The following is a 15,687-nucleotide window of genomic DNA, read 5'->3' as shown; positions in this document are numbered from 1 at the left end:
TTGTTAGTACACAGCGCAATCACTGATGTTGGGACTCGAAAATATGTAATTTGACAACATTTTGGTACAACTGAGGCGGTCTTATGTCCGGGTGGTCGTTAAGTCGGGGAGGAGCTATAGTTGATAATACAGACATACATCCTTCCATGTTAAGGTCCAAATGAAGTCCTTTCTCAGCTGGGGTTTCCATCTTACAAAAGCTGTATAAAATGTTAACAGAAAGTATAATGTCCTACCTAAGAAAGGGCAAACAGGGTGTTATTTTAAAATACACCATCCGATGACAGCTTAAAACACGCCTTCCTGTAAAATGGTGTCATCATCCTGGTAATCTTTCACACCTCGCAGCATTATGTAACTCTCTAATAACGAGCAATCTTTGTAATACCCAACACTCTTGTATGTGAGGCTTAGTAGTTTCTTCACTTGGTGGTCACTTGGTCTCCCCTGAAAAGTATAGAGTATTCTTTCTTAGTGATGGTAACAGTCTCAAGTTTAGTACGGAGTTGTTTGTTGTCTTATTGTTTCAACAACTAAGAATAAAAATCTGTAGTCACTACCAACCTGCTTTTCCCATGGAATGTATACAAGCTGATGATGATCAAGGAAACTTTCAAAGTTCTCCAAACCAATGACATTTTTGTGCAATTCTTGTGCAGAAGAAACAGACAACACCAACTTTTGTTTACATGATACTCCAGCTTTATCAATTTTGGTCAGGATAATTGACATGTATGACAGACTGTTGGCAAGAAAAAAGATCAGCTGTCATGTAGGAGTCATAAAGATGTCTTATACTATTTGTTGAGGAAAATATTATAAATACATGTAAAGTACTTAAGATTATATAAAAAAAATGGTATGAAAAATCTTGTATACAATACTGTATCAATACATTTATATGTACAGTATGTTGTTTAGAAGAGGCAGTAAAACACTTGAAAACAGAATTTGTGAAAGTTAATTATTTTGACATATTTCATGCCACAGTGAAGAGGTTCAATACTTGATTACTTTGATAGCCATACAAGTATTCTGGTACAGTCTTGTTCAAGATTCTTCGAACACTGCTGGAGACAGCTGGCAACTCAAGGCCGATTGTTTACTATAGTACATAAAAATTAAGAATAAATGTGAAAGTGATCGATGATTAGTTACTTAGTTCCCCGTTGCTTAATTTACTGGTTGGGCTTTGTTGTTTCGTATTATATTATACTACGTATGTACTATAGTAAACAAATGGCCTTGAGTTGCCAGCTGTCTCCAGCAGTGTTCAAAGAATCTTGAACGAGACTGTGCTTCAATATACGGAGATTGTTTTATATGAAGAACATTATTTTTGTACCTTTCAAGTTTATCCATGAAGACGAGGAGGAAAAAGAAATGGACACTTGGCAGTGTGTCTGCTGATGGGTTATCATCACACACACTGAAATTAAATGGCAGGAATTTAGTTCAGATTACTGTCCTGTGATATGGTCAAATAATGGTATAGCATGAACAAATCACTTACAAAGTTTAAGAGTTAGATATAAAAATAAATGGAAGAGATACACAAGCTTTAAATTGTGAATGAATATGAAAACATTTACTACTCACTGCTTATAGTCAAGAAACTGACCTGATGACTCGAGGAGAGGGCAGACAGAAACATTACACTAACACCTACTGTCCACTCTCTATATTTCACATCCAAATTCATAAAATAATTCAACTGCATTACTTGTACTCCTCTTGTCACTGTGTTGTTGTATTTACATGTTTTCCTACTATTTCTTACATAAAATTAAACTTCCATTATTTTAATTTTTATCCCAATTTTATGTGGGGTATATCAAGAGATACAGAAACTTCAGGGACATAAATATGAGATTGGCCAAATTTCAGTTCATTAAGATAGTTTGTAGAAAATCACTACTGTATTCCACTTTCTTCAGTCATAAAGCTCATGATAATTAACCATATATTTTTAAGTCTGCAATTTGAATAAAATTTAATGTACTGTACTGTGTACCTTGTAAGCAAACACACTTTATCATTCATAAGAATCTTCCATTAATTCTCTTATACAGTAGAACGTCGATTTAAAGCAATTCAATTTAAGATTATTGATTTAAAGCGACACCCACAATTAAGGACAATGTTTTAATTTAAAGCTAATCTTTCCTATTTTGCGCAAGTCAATATTTTAAAATTCGTGCCTATTGTTTCTCTGGGCACGCTACACTGTCCTAAGGGCAAAGCTGTACTGTACATATACAGCTCCTCTCCGACTTACGACCTACTCGATTTACAACCACCCGGACATACTACCGCCTCAGGCGTACCAAAATTTTGTCAAATTACGTATTTTTGAGTCCCAACGTCAGTGATTGCGCTTTGTACTGATAAAATTTTTGTTTACAATTCACTCTAAAATGGCTGGCAAGCATAAAAGTGAGAGTTTTGTGGTGCTGAGAAGAAAAAGAGACACCCATTTTAGATTTTGTATTATTTAATCATTTTCGACTTACGACCTGGATTCGGGTCCCTAACCCCGTCGTAAGTCGGGGAGGAACTGTACTCAAAATAATGTACTAAATGATTACTAAAATTTTTGTCTTGTGCAAACTATAGCATAATTATACAGTGACCCCTCGTTTAACGAAATTTCGATTAACGAACTGCCTTCTATAAGGATCTTCAATTCGGTTAACGAAAAAAAAATCGCTTAACGAACTTCTTACGAACCGACCTCAACATGTTTTCGCTTGCACTGACCGGGCAACCAGGTTTAGTATCAGTCCGCCAATACATTAATCGGTTCTAGGGCTTAAATTCCTTACTATTTTTGTAAATATCAAGAAGTTTATACTATTCAATAATTTTAAAAGTTTAATATTCAATTTTTTAGTCATTTTAACAATTATTGAACAAAATTGAAGGTAAAGTGACTAGTTTAATGCGCGGCATCCAGCCTCTTAACACAGCAAACAGGCGTCAGTCTCTCTCTGTTTTCACTGGAGGTAACATCTTGCTTGAGACTCTCTTCAACTAAACGCTTTTTTTCTGTGTTTCCAAGCAAATTATTGGTCATTTTGAAATATATTTTATATATTGACAATATATAATGCAGTGCAGCGTTGATTTAAAGAAAATAATCTTGAATTAAACCAGAGAGCTAACATTTTATGGGTGAAATGGCACCATGGGGTGACTTCTCTTCCACCCCAATGCCTTCTTTTCTTCCTTCTCCTCCACCCCCATTCTAAATCCCATCATCATCATCATCATCCAGGAGCCTTCTACATACACACCTCAAAGTAAGTGAACTTTTCTACCATTTTTGTTGAATTTAGGAAATTTTCGGTGAGCTGGAACCAATTACCCAGAAACCCATTGAAACAATGGTTTCGGTTAACGAACGTTTCGGTTAACGAACGACCTTCTGGAACGGATTGAGTTCGTTAACCGAGGGGCCACTGTATTCAAATTAATCACTATCTTAAAAGAATTCCAACAATGTAAATTTTATTCTTTTGGGTCACTTCTGTGACATTTTATACACAAAAAACAAAAACTCAATCTAAAGGACATAAATAAACAAATAAATACTTCACTAAACCTTCAGCGGCACAACTGTCAAACATGTCACCTCCCTTTCCTCGGCCAGGGTTTGGTTAGGCTTTTAAGTTTTTATCTTATATAATATCACAGACTAAAGTTAGAATATAATTTGCATTGCTAGAACCCTTGCAAGACTGAATAATTTGAATATAAACGTCATATATTTTGCACAAGAGATATTTTGCACAAGTTTTTAGCCCTTTGTAATAAAATTAATTAGAACATGTCAGTTTAATGATATTTTATAAGTGAAAAACTTAAATAAATAAGCACTAGACCTTGGCATCAACTGTCAAACATATCACCTCACCTTCCCCCCCCCCCCTCTCCATCTTCCCATCAGCTGATTGCTAGTAAACAGACCATTTCATGTCCCATAATTTTAGCTGTGTTTGTTTTAACATAATACAAAAAAAAAATAATAATTATTTTAGATGGGCTGAGGTGCATCTGGGTAGACTGTCAGTCTTTTTAGTACAGTACAGATATTTTGTGTTTCTCTCAAGTACCAAACTAAATTATTCCATTGAAACAACACTTTGATTTAGTGCGAATTTGGTTTAAAGCGACCTCTCTTGGAAGGTATCTCGTGTTATATTGACGTTCTACTACTGTACATAACATGGCCTTTCTTCATTCTCATTCATAAAGGTAAAGTTTTTGATTAATGGATAAGATGAAAATATCTAGATTGCTCTTAAAAAACAAAAAAATATTAGGTGTTACTAACAAACTGTGCTCGAGCTTTATAATCATGTGGGGTCATGTCACCTTGGAGGGCCCCATGTAGGGAAAATTTCACATATCCTTTTAAAAACTAACAGCACAGGACTTACATATTAAGGGTGAGGTTCCACTTGATGGTATTTGGTGTTCTTTGGAAACTGTGTTGATATAATAGGCTAGCTTTAATCTTCTCTCCTAGAATTTTATCACCAATTATCTGGAAGGAAAATTAAGCCAGGATTCAATGAAGTACTAGGGTCATTCAGTAAGTAGCGAGACTTTTTGATGTAGGTGGCAAAGGGGAGGGGTAAGCACAGCAATCATGTTATGACATGTTTAGACATGCATAAGCTACATCTTCATTTGTTTAGTCAGATCATTCAATTAGTCTCGAGTAATTGTTGCATTAACAATGAGCACTCCGCTTGAATTTTGAAGAACGACGATCTGTTATTCATTTCTTTTAATTCAAAAGGGATAAACCAAGCGAAATTCATCACAGAATGTCACTTCAATACGGAAGCAATTGTATCAGTTGAGCAAACATTTACAAGTGGGTTGAACAATTCAAAATGGTAGAATGAGCATTGTGAATGAAGATCATGCCGGACAACCTATCGAAGTTTCAACACCCACATGCACCGTAACACTGAGCAGCAAATTTTGGAAAACCAATGCATTACAACTGAACAAATTGCAACAGATTTGAATGCCAGTGTTGGTACAGTACACAGCATTGTTCATGATGTTCTGAAGTTTAAGAAAACTTGTGCATGCTGGGTCCCCAAAATGTTGAGCTTAGAAAACAAAGCCGCTAGACTGCGAATTTCAATTGAACTGAAAGAACGATTTCTACGCGAAGGTGAGGCATTTCTACAGCAAATTGAGACTTGTGATGTAACCTGGGTGCACCACTTTGAACAAGAGTCAAAATGATATCAAAGCATGGTGTGGAAATATTCTTCATCTCTTCAAGCAAAAAAATTCAAATTGCTCCCTTCAGCAAATAAAGTGATGCTTAATCTTTTCTGGGATATGAATGGATCAATATACATGTACTGCCACTATCTTGAAGATAGCATACCATCAACAGTGCACTTATTCTGAAATGCGAGAAAATGAGATCAAGCCAGTTATAATTCAGAAGTGTCCCGGCTTGCAAAGAAAAGGCATGACCCCATAGTGCACAGCATACACAGGAAATTATTAGAAAACTGAGCTGGGAGACTTTGTCGCACCTTACATACAGGTCCAGATCTCGCTCCATCAGACAAACACATGTTTGATCCACTCAAAACAACTTTAAGTGGAAAGCTTTTTTCGAATAATGAAAAGGTGGAGAAATCCGAAATTGGTTACAAAGTCAGCCGAAAGAATTTTTCACAACAGAAATAAGAAAACTTGTAGAAAGATGAGACAAGTGCATAGCTGCAGAGGGAGAGTGCTGTATGTGGAAAAATAGGTATGTGATCATAAATAATAAATCATTACTTCTGTAGTTATATTCATGTCTCATTACTTATTGAATGACCTTTGTATATATTACAGTATACCTATACTGTACAGTATACAGTTGGAAGCATTGAATACAGTATATATGGGGTAATGATAAATTGTTGAATGCTATACTGTGCAGATTGTGTATACATAAATTATGTTATATTGCTGTTTTTGGACTAAGGTACAGTTTGCCCTTTGGGAATTTTGTTAATGTAAATGCATTAGCATGTAATATTGGATTTGAGTCTGGTTTTAGTTGAGGTAAATGCTTTAGGTTGCTACATGATGCAATGATGTCCTTGGCATGAAAAAGGATGTGGCAAGTACAGGAACTGTGTCTGGCACTATTTGTTTCCTTAGCATGGGAATTGTGTCTGCTGTCTTCCTCCATGCTTAGGTGGTTGTTATGAGGATTAGTTAATCTTCGTATTAATCTGTGCAGCCTAAGTTTGGGGGTTACCTAGACCTAATCCATCCAACTATGGTGGTATTCATACACAAATTATTCTCAAACAAAATCAAAACTCTACATACAGTATGTATTGTATTTAATATCTAAAAACAGTTTTATGAGGAATGTGCAATGAACTCAAATCTAAATGAAAGAAATTTCCAGTATTTTCTCACCAAAATGTTTACTGTAGGTTCTGGTGTAGCTATACTGTGCAGGACTGTATGAATATTGTTCTTTTTGTTATTCCTCATGAGCACGGTTTGCTTGTGTTGTGTAATTGGTTGTTCTGGCATTTTCTTTGGAACATAACACAAGCCCATAGTAGTGCGTCTGATATTCTTGCATGCAGGGGAAATAATGGTAATGTTTTCTTGAAGTTCTGATTGGCTGATAAGTTGGGAAGAATCTTGAGTTCCCAATTCTTGCCCTTTCTTTTGAGGGGTGACTTTTAGGTCTTGAATTCGGTTCTGTTTAGAAAAAAAAAACATTAAATAAAATCTGATTATCATTAGACTTGAATACATGTATCCATTTAAAATGGTTTTAATAGTGCATGATATTTTCTAGTATGGCAATGAATCCTCACCGCAGATACATTTATAACGGTGAAATTTCTTGAGCTTAGGCATTCTTTCCTACTTTGCTTATATAAAGTACATTAGGCAAGAAAGCAGAGCCTAAAGTATTACTCCGTTATATTGCAGCCTTGAGAATCATGGTTTTGTTTTGCAGCAAATAAATGAGGGAATGTATACAATGTTTCTGCTGTAGGGTTTTATAATTATTATTATTTAATCCTTATAATTGTTTGAGATATTGTGCAGTATTCATTACACATGAAAGAATGGTAACATCATAGGAGTGGTCTGGGTTACCCAGCTATGAAACAAAAAATATTTATCGAAAAGAAAACAAAATACCTATAATTGTTTCCCTCCAGAATAACCCAAATGAAGTAGAGGAATTGCACTTTTTGTGTTTTGTTTTTCCGTAGATTTTCATGTAAATAAAAACACTCCCTTCCCATCCACCCGATGATGCCATGTTTGTGTCTGAACTGTTGACAAACTTCTCCCAGCGACTTTTCCGTACAAAATCAATTGCATGTTACCACCAGACCTACTCTATCCAATCCTATAACAGGTAAGTTAGGTAGGTTCACTTAACCCAACCTAAAATAATAGACAATACAGTACAGTACTTTCATTCTAGGATAGATACTGGGGTAGGTTAGCTCGGTTCACTGGAAGTGCTCATGTGTATGGAAAGGATGCTGGAAATCGTACATGTATACTTCTCACCAAATAAAATATAAAAAATGCAAACCCTTGTCCTTTTTGGGGGGATTTTCTTAATAAAAGAAAGATGTTATCACCATGTATACAGTCCAAATAAAATTCTTAAATGGCTGTTTCTTTATGAGTATGAAACAGAAATGATAATGTCTATGAAACATTCCTGCTCACGTAAACAATTGAAGGGTAAGTGTGACATCGTCAGGTAGCACGGAGATTCTCGAGGCAGAAATACATTTTCTTTTACTATATACATTCGCCGTTAGGTAGCTGGTTATCCTGGACCCCTTCCTAGAATGTTAATGTTTACTAAACATTTGTGTTTTGGTGTGGTCATAGACAGTCAATATGGCTTTGCCAATAGGTAGTTCGTCAGTACAGTATAGAATCAAGTTCAGGATGAAAAAACTTGTCAAAATAAGTTTAGGAAAATTGCATTTCATCCATTTGTTTTTTTTATTTTGTTGAGGTAAAAACAGACAATAAACTTGTTATGAATAAATTAAGACATATATTAGTGAAATGTGATGAAATTCGGTGAGGGGAACAGTGGAGCTATAACTCCAGGAGTTGTAAATGTGACTCGATGTTGCAACATGGTAAGTTACACCACACAGCCACAAGCCCCACGCTCCACATTTCAGAACATAAACATAAGAAAATAAGGAGTCTGCAATAGGCCGGTTGGCCTATGCATGGCAGCTCCTGTCAAGTTACTACCACTCTCTATCATCCATGAATCTATCTAGCCTCCTTTTAAAACTCTCCAGCATTCCAGCACTTACTACAAAGTTGCTAAGCTTGTTCCACTCGTCCACCACCCTATTTGTGAACCAGTTCCTTCCTATCTCCCTCCTAAACCTAAACTTATTAAACTTAAATCAGTTGCTACGAGTCCTATCCTGCTCGGATATTATAAGAACTTTACCTATATCGCCTTTATTGATTCCTTTCACCCACTTAAATACTTCTATCATATCTCCCCGCACTCTTCGTCTTTCTTGGGAATGCAAGTTTAGTTTCTTTGACCTATCTTGATATGGAAGGTTTCTAAGTCCCGGAATCATTTTTGTCATTCTTCGTTGCACCGACTCCAGTGAATTGATATCCATTCTATAATAAGGGCACCAGAACTGAACCGCATAATCGAGGTGCGGCCTGACTAACGCATCCCACAAGTTTCAAAATGGCAAGTACAGCCAAAATTAATGTTATTCTCAGGTTTTATATACAGATATACACCAAACTGCACCTTTTAAGCACCCCCCCCCCTACCCCTCTCAAAAAAATAAAAATAATAAAATAAATAAATAAATAAAATTAACTTAGCTAAGCAGGGGGTTTAGCTTAGGTGTGTCAGTCTGCATAAGTACCCTGTACAGTTTAAGCTTTAAATTTTGTACAGTACAGTTCAGTACACAAAAAAAATTAGTCAAAACCCCAATGCAAAAAAATAAACTGGCAACCTTTTCCAGACCAATTATATAATATACTGCACCTTTATTTGTGGTAATACTTTGAAGGTTGTGCACCTTAACCAAGAACTTGAGGAAATGTTTGTATAGAACAGTGCTTCTTAAACTATGGGCCATGACTCAAATTTGGATCACGAAGCTATATAAATTTTTATTTATTTATTTTTATTTATTATTATTATTATTTATTTTTTGCATCGATGGCTGCTGAGTTAGTCCTGTATTTTAATATTGTACAATTACTGTATTTCTTTCAGGATGGGGAAACGTACCTACAAACATGCACTTTTTAATTTTTTATTCACTCGCATAAAATGGTTTGGCTGGAGGGTTCTTTGAGCTCAAAAGGCTACTCCAAGTAACTTGCCTATTAGATTTGTTCTGTTGAATTAATTGCCTGAATGCTTCCATGCAAGGTCGGGGATCACACTTTCATTGAACTCAGTGACAAGCTGTCCTCATTTAAGGACAAACTGAAGTTGTGGAAAGGCAAAATGGAGCGAAGAAAAACTGGGTCTTTCCTGTCCTTAAATCACCTGTCGGAAGAATTTCAAGGGAATGCATCAGCATCATTTGAGGACATTCGTGGCAGTGTCTTGGAGCACATGAACAATCTCGGTGAAGAATTCAAACACTATGGTCCTTCTTAAGATACTGTACCAAGAAAAACTGATGGGTTCAAAATCCTTCATGATTTTATGTGGAAGGTTTTCCAAACGATAGTGCACCTGGATTGCATGAACAACTGATAGAAATACAACATGATGAATTACTGCACCACAGCTTCAAGCAGCAGTCCCTCAGTACTTTCTGGGTCATACTCTTCAATGAAAGAACAATCATAGCTGCTGAAGCTCTTAAAGTACCATTGTGAAGCAAGATTTTCAACATTATCACTGACAAGATTAAGCTTCAAAACAGGCTGTAGCCTGAGCATTACCTGGCTAAGACAAGACAAAATCATCCTTCTTATACATATTATTTACATTTTATGATATATTATTACTGTAGTTTGAGTTAGAGTACTGTGTATTGCATTACAGTATATTATACAGTACTAACAAAATAAAGATATTTTTTTCTTTAATTGTATTTTATACTGGGTCACAATCATGCCTTATCGATTTAATTTTTGGTTGCTACGGAAAAAATTAAGAACCACTAGTATAACTTACCAGTTGAATTTCTGCGAGATTTACTTACCATATATATACTTGAGAGTGTAGGGGTTTTTTACCTCATGAAAAGTTCCCCAAAATGGGAAGGAATAATTTTTTAATTATAGTACAGGAATGTACACAGTACTGTGCTGTCTTATTTTTACGACTACAGTATAGTATTTCTATCCCGAACACTATTCAGTGCCCGCACTCTATACACTATATCCATTGTTTATATCCGTCATGCTTTCAAAATCTTAACAGCTACTGAATACTACTTGTACAGTGGGGTATGCTATAACGAACGGATCCTACTACGAATATTCCTATAACGAACGGTTTACCTATAAAATTGAGAATGCTACAACGAACGCGGATGAATACGGGACTATTTCGCCTGGCGCATGAATATTGTTGTACCGCGACCCACAACAAGAGCGTCAGGCGCCATCTTTGTCTCATTGTGTAGCCAGTGCATCACTGTTATTGTTGAAATTTCGTCTTTTGATGTGGAAATAGAGTTATTTGTATAAATATTTTGTTATACAAGTGTACAATTGTGACAATGAATCATCCAAAGCGAGTGAGAAAGCTCATAACTCTTGAAACTAAGAAAGAAATCATAAAGAAACGTGAGGATGGAACAAGCATTGCGAAACTTGGTTATGAGTATGGGATGGCTAAATCGACTATATGTACGATTTTAAAGAATAAAGAGGAGTTGAAAACTGTGCAAGTGGCTAAGGGAATCTCTCGACTTAGCAAAGCAAGGTGTAATGTGATTGAGGAGACGGAAAATTTACTCTTAGTGTGGATAAAGGAGAAAGAAATGGCAGGTGATAGCATTAGTGAAGCTATAATTTGTGAGAAGGCCAGACAATTGTTTGAGGACCTTAAAGCCAAGACTCTCAGTGCAAGTGATAGTGATGTGCCAGTGTTTAGGGGTACCAAGGGGTGGTTTACTGGTTTCAGAAGGAGAAATAAATTACATAGTGTTGTGAGACATGGTGACGCTGCTAGTGCAGATAAGGAAGCAGCTGAGGAACACCATGATATTTTTTTTAATGTTATTAAAGAGGGAGGCTTTGTTTCTCAGCAGGTATTCAACTGTGATGAAACTGGACTTTTTTGGAAAAATTGCCTCGCTGTACATACATTACCAAGGAGGAAACTTCTGTCCCTGGCCATAAGCCAATGAAAGACAGGCTTACCCTCCTTCTTTGTGCTAATGCTTCTGGTGACTGCAAAATAAAGCCACTCCTTGTGTACCATGCAGAAAACCCCAGAGCTTTCAAAAACATTAGGAAGACCCGCCTTGGTGTTATGTGGCGGTCAAACCCAAAGGCTTGGGTGACCAGGAATTTATTCTCTGAGTGGGTGATTTAGGTGTTTGGGCCCAGTGTTCGGGAATACCTCAGGGAGAATAATCTTCCACTGAAAGCTTTGTTGGTGATGGACAATGCACCAGCCCACCCTCCTAATTTGATGGTTGAATTGCCAGAGGAGATCAACTTCATTACTGTGCACTTCTTGCCACCCAACACAACACCTCTCATCCAGCCCATGGATCAACAGGTAATTTCTAACTTTAAGAAGCTGTACACAAAGGCACTGTTTAGAAAATGTTTTGCATCCACTTCTTCCAGTGATGTTAGCTTTAAGGAATTTTGGAAGAGTCACTTCAATATAGCAGACGCTGTTTTTTTAATTACCTCGGCCTGGAAAGAGGTTACTGTGAGGTGTCTTTGTGCTGCTTGGAGGCCATTGTGGCCTGAATGTGTCCTTCAAAGAGACTTTGAAGGCTTCGAAGAGTTAGAAGAAGAGGCTGTTGTTCATGAAATTGTGTCTCTGGGCAATTCCATGGGCCTGGAAGTGGATGATGATGATGTTGAGGAGTTGGTGGAAGAGCACAGTAAGGAACTGTCCACTGAGGAGCTGCTTGAGCTTCACAAAGAACAAAACGAGACACTGAAGCGGAGCTTAACTTCTGAGGAGTCAGGGGAGGAGGACGACAAGGAGGAAAGCCGCATCATTCCAGCCAAAGATCTCAAGGATGCGTTCTTTTGCTGGAGCAAACTGTCCAAACTTGCTGAGGATTATCATCCTGATGTTGGTTCTGTGCAAAAGGCCATCAGCGTGTTTAATGATAATGTTATGAACTACTTTTGGAAGGTCCAGAAATCAAGGTTGAAGCAGCCAACCCTGGATTCTTCTTTACAAAGGTAACAAAAGACCCTACAGACAAAGTGCCTGTGAGACAGTCACCAAAGAGGGCTAGGAAGGATGACTCCTCTCCTTCCACCTCTGCTCCCCCCTCTTCCTCTGCCTCCTCTCCTTCCACCTCTGCTCCCCCCTCTTCCTCTGCCTCCTGTCCTGCATGCTGAACAACACTAAGGTAAGATAAAGTACCGTATTTTTTACATTTTCCACCAAATTTTTTCAGTGTTACGTGGTTGTATTTGGGGGCCTGAAACGGATTAATCCTATAACGAACGAATGCTATAACGAACGAGGTTCTAGAACCAATTAGATTCGTTATAGCACACCCCACTGTATATGATTTTTCAATAATAAAATGAACTAACCTAACTTTCTAATCTAAGTTAGGTTTTTAATTTTATCCGATAAATTATTGTAGCACTAGCTGATAATTCATGGTGTGCAGCCATGCACGGTTCTGGATGGATAAAAACAAAAATAATAGTAAACGTGTATAATCGTAATGGGCGGAAAACTCATAAGAGCTTGTTTGTTTATATTCGGCTAGTCTGGGAACATTCTGAAGTAAGAAATACTGCTACATTATATGCCTGTAATTTATAATTCATGAAAACAACCAAATTGACCATCATAACGTAATATATAATACTATAGAGTACCTACCTTATATTTTGTAAATAAATATGGTAAGATTCATGTTAAAATAGGTTAAGGCCGGGTTCTCAAAGGTTCTATTGGTGTTTTGTCGTATGGTTTAGCCCCACATTTTCCCTTATCTTCAAAGATATCACTGGTGTTGCTAGTGTTAAAGGAGTCATATCTCCATACATAAACATCAATGAAAAAATTTCATTCTTTCAAATCACCATAAAATCATAAGAAAAACCTAGTTTGGTTATAAAATGATATTGCATTTCCTGCCACCATGGCAATTCTAGGTTAGGTTGGGTTCAAAATTGTATGGTGGCAATAAATGCAATTTTACCTATAAAATTCCCATTATGGCATAAAACAAAGGTAAATTTTCACTTGTTACCACTATACGGAATCGAAGTTGAAACTATGTTTCCCCGATAGTTTTTAGTGTTGTGAACGAATTTGACCTTCATTTCTGTCGCAAATCAATACTTTCTGAGAATAGCTCCTCCCCTCCCATCTCAGAATGTAAAGATTTGTTATAAAACTTAGGGTAAAAAGTGTTCAAAACACACAAAAACAACAAAGTTCGTAGTGGATATTTTGCCGTGACTGGCTAAGTTCCTACTAACGCTATTTTAACGTGTGCTCTCTGATTGGCTAAGTACTTTCTGTTTAATATGATGGGGGATCCCCTGCTAGGAAGTTAGGTAAGATTAAGTAAGTTTCTTTGGTTGATTAGATCAGATTCTAGTAGGTTCTAGTAAATGTTGCCTGTTTCTTTAATGATAAGCTTTCATGCACAACAGAAATATGGTTAGGTAATAGCTATAAAACGATTGACTCACAGCAAATTAAATGCCAAGTGCCACCAGTCACGGTCAAATGTAGCCCTCGTGTTGTTTAGCTGTAATGGACAATTAGCCAATCAGAGCACACACACGGTAAAATAGCGTTAGTGGACACTTAGCCTGTCACAGCAAAATATCCACTGCCAAAAGTTTTGAATATAACCTAACCTAACCAACCAAACCTACCAACTTAACCAGGGAGCTCCAGTTGTTTATTGTTCTGGGTGTGTATCGCTACGTTGTTGATGATCTGGGTGTATACCGCCACGTATGAACATACATAATAAAATGTTAAATATCTCGCTTGTACATAACTTGCACCAGAAATGTAATTGAAGGAAATTGGGTTAATAATCATCCATTGACTGTCCTCAGGTTCTCACCATGTTTACCTGAGGTTATACTCCTCTCTTAAGTCACTTGTCTCCTCCTCCTTGTAGTTTAGGTAGGTTGGTTCCTTTGGTATAAGAATAGTTATTTTTTGGGTATGTTTTACTCAAATCTGACCTCCATTTTTGTGCAAATTAGCAGTTTCTGTTAAAATGAAAATTTTCATTTTTTGCCCAAAATGCTAATTTGCACAAGAAATGAAGGTAAAACTTGAGTAAAACACCAAAATAATACACAAAAAAACCTATTCTCGTACCAAAACCTGAAGACAGGCAGTGGACGAATATTTAACGAAAATTTTCTTACTATTGCCAAACTTACCGATTCCAACTATAAAATGCCAGAGATTCGTTTAGTGGCAACAAGTGAAATAATACCAAAACAAATTTTCACCGCCCAGTAAAATTTTTTTTAAAGTTTGTGGTTAAGGGGCCCTTTAGAGGGCAGCCCTTCACTTAAGGTATTGTATTCTGGCAAACGCTAGACTATTTTATTCGGCTGACAAACCCCTGCCTGTTAAAAGGTTAGCGTCTGACTCAGTCAATTAATTAGAACACTGTGTTTAACCTTCATATTGGTTGGCACAATGCTGGTTATGGAGCGGCGAGACCCCACAACAGGGCTGTCCCCTGTGGTTTCAGAAGCCGTGTGTGTTGCAAACGATAGACGTTTTTTTGCGTCTTTATTCTCCTCTCCACTCTTGAAGATGGATCTTTTCGTTTTTACTCTTTCGCCTTCCATTGGTGTTTTGTGAGGAGAATCCGCCAAGAGTTATTTTGAACTGGAGCCGGGAAGGGGGAGAGGGCAAGTGTTATTTGTAAACAACTCATTCGTTAGTTCTCTGTTTGTAATTATTTTTGGTAATTTTTATTGTGTAAACTGTAAAATTTTACATTGTATAACACAATTAAGTATTAAATCGATAAAGTATACATATATAGTGACGAAATATATCTTCAAAGTTATGTGACGTTAAAACATATCTATGACGTCATTCAGGCAGCCACTAATGCTGTGTTCTCGGTTTCTCTTAAAAGAAATATTATACTCGTAGCTTTTATTATCGAAATTAGACAGGATTTAACGTTATTTGACATTAAATAAAACAATTTGAATATTTATTAGCATGAAAAGGCCAGAAGAGTTCATATTTGGACAAGTATGTATTTGTTACAGAATAAATTTATGTATAATAGGAAAGCTCTACATCGATCTCTATCTGGGTTCCCTAACATTAGCAGATACTATAGGCTGGCTAGTGGCTTTATAAATTACATTTAGACCTCCTTAAATGAACTTGACATCACGGCAACAGCAATTGTGCGCTTGCCTCTCACTACTGCGCCACTGGTTCAATTCTCGGGTCTGATATGA

At 36.7% G+C, this 15,687-nt stretch overlaps 2 protein-coding genes across 3 annotated transcripts in view; one reads left to right on the top strand and one right to left on the bottom strand.

Annotated features, from left to right (window-relative positions):
* The window catches only part of LOC121867990 (acid phosphatase type 7-like), a 50,506-nt gene that overhangs the window by 22,107 nt on the left and 12,712 nt on the right, over nt 1-15,687 (top strand). The window lies entirely within an intron of this gene.
* On the bottom strand, nt 183-15,139 carry LOC121867991. The gene is made up of 6 exons (XM_042368181.1): nt 14,881-15,139; nt 6,460-6,753; nt 4,443-4,549; nt 1,346-1,429; nt 565-742; nt 183-447 (listed from the first exon to the last, which is right to left on the bottom strand). The coding sequence occupies exons 1-6, from the start codon at nt 15,052-15,054 to the stop codon at nt 289-291; spliced, it is 996 nt and encodes a 331-aa protein (XP_042224115.1). The 5' UTR covers nt 15,055-15,139; the 3' UTR covers nt 183-288.

The sequence above is a fragment of the Homarus americanus genome, unplaced genomic scaffold (genome assembly GCF_018991925.1).
Source record: "Homarus americanus isolate GMGI-L3 unplaced genomic scaffold, GMGI_Hamer_2.0 scaffold37032, whole genome shotgun sequence".
Taxonomy (NCBI): domain Eukaryota; kingdom Metazoa; phylum Arthropoda; class Malacostraca; order Decapoda; family Nephropidae; genus Homarus; species Homarus americanus.
Note: the sequence above shows the minus strand (reverse complement) of the source record. Positions and strands in the feature narration are given on the sequence as shown.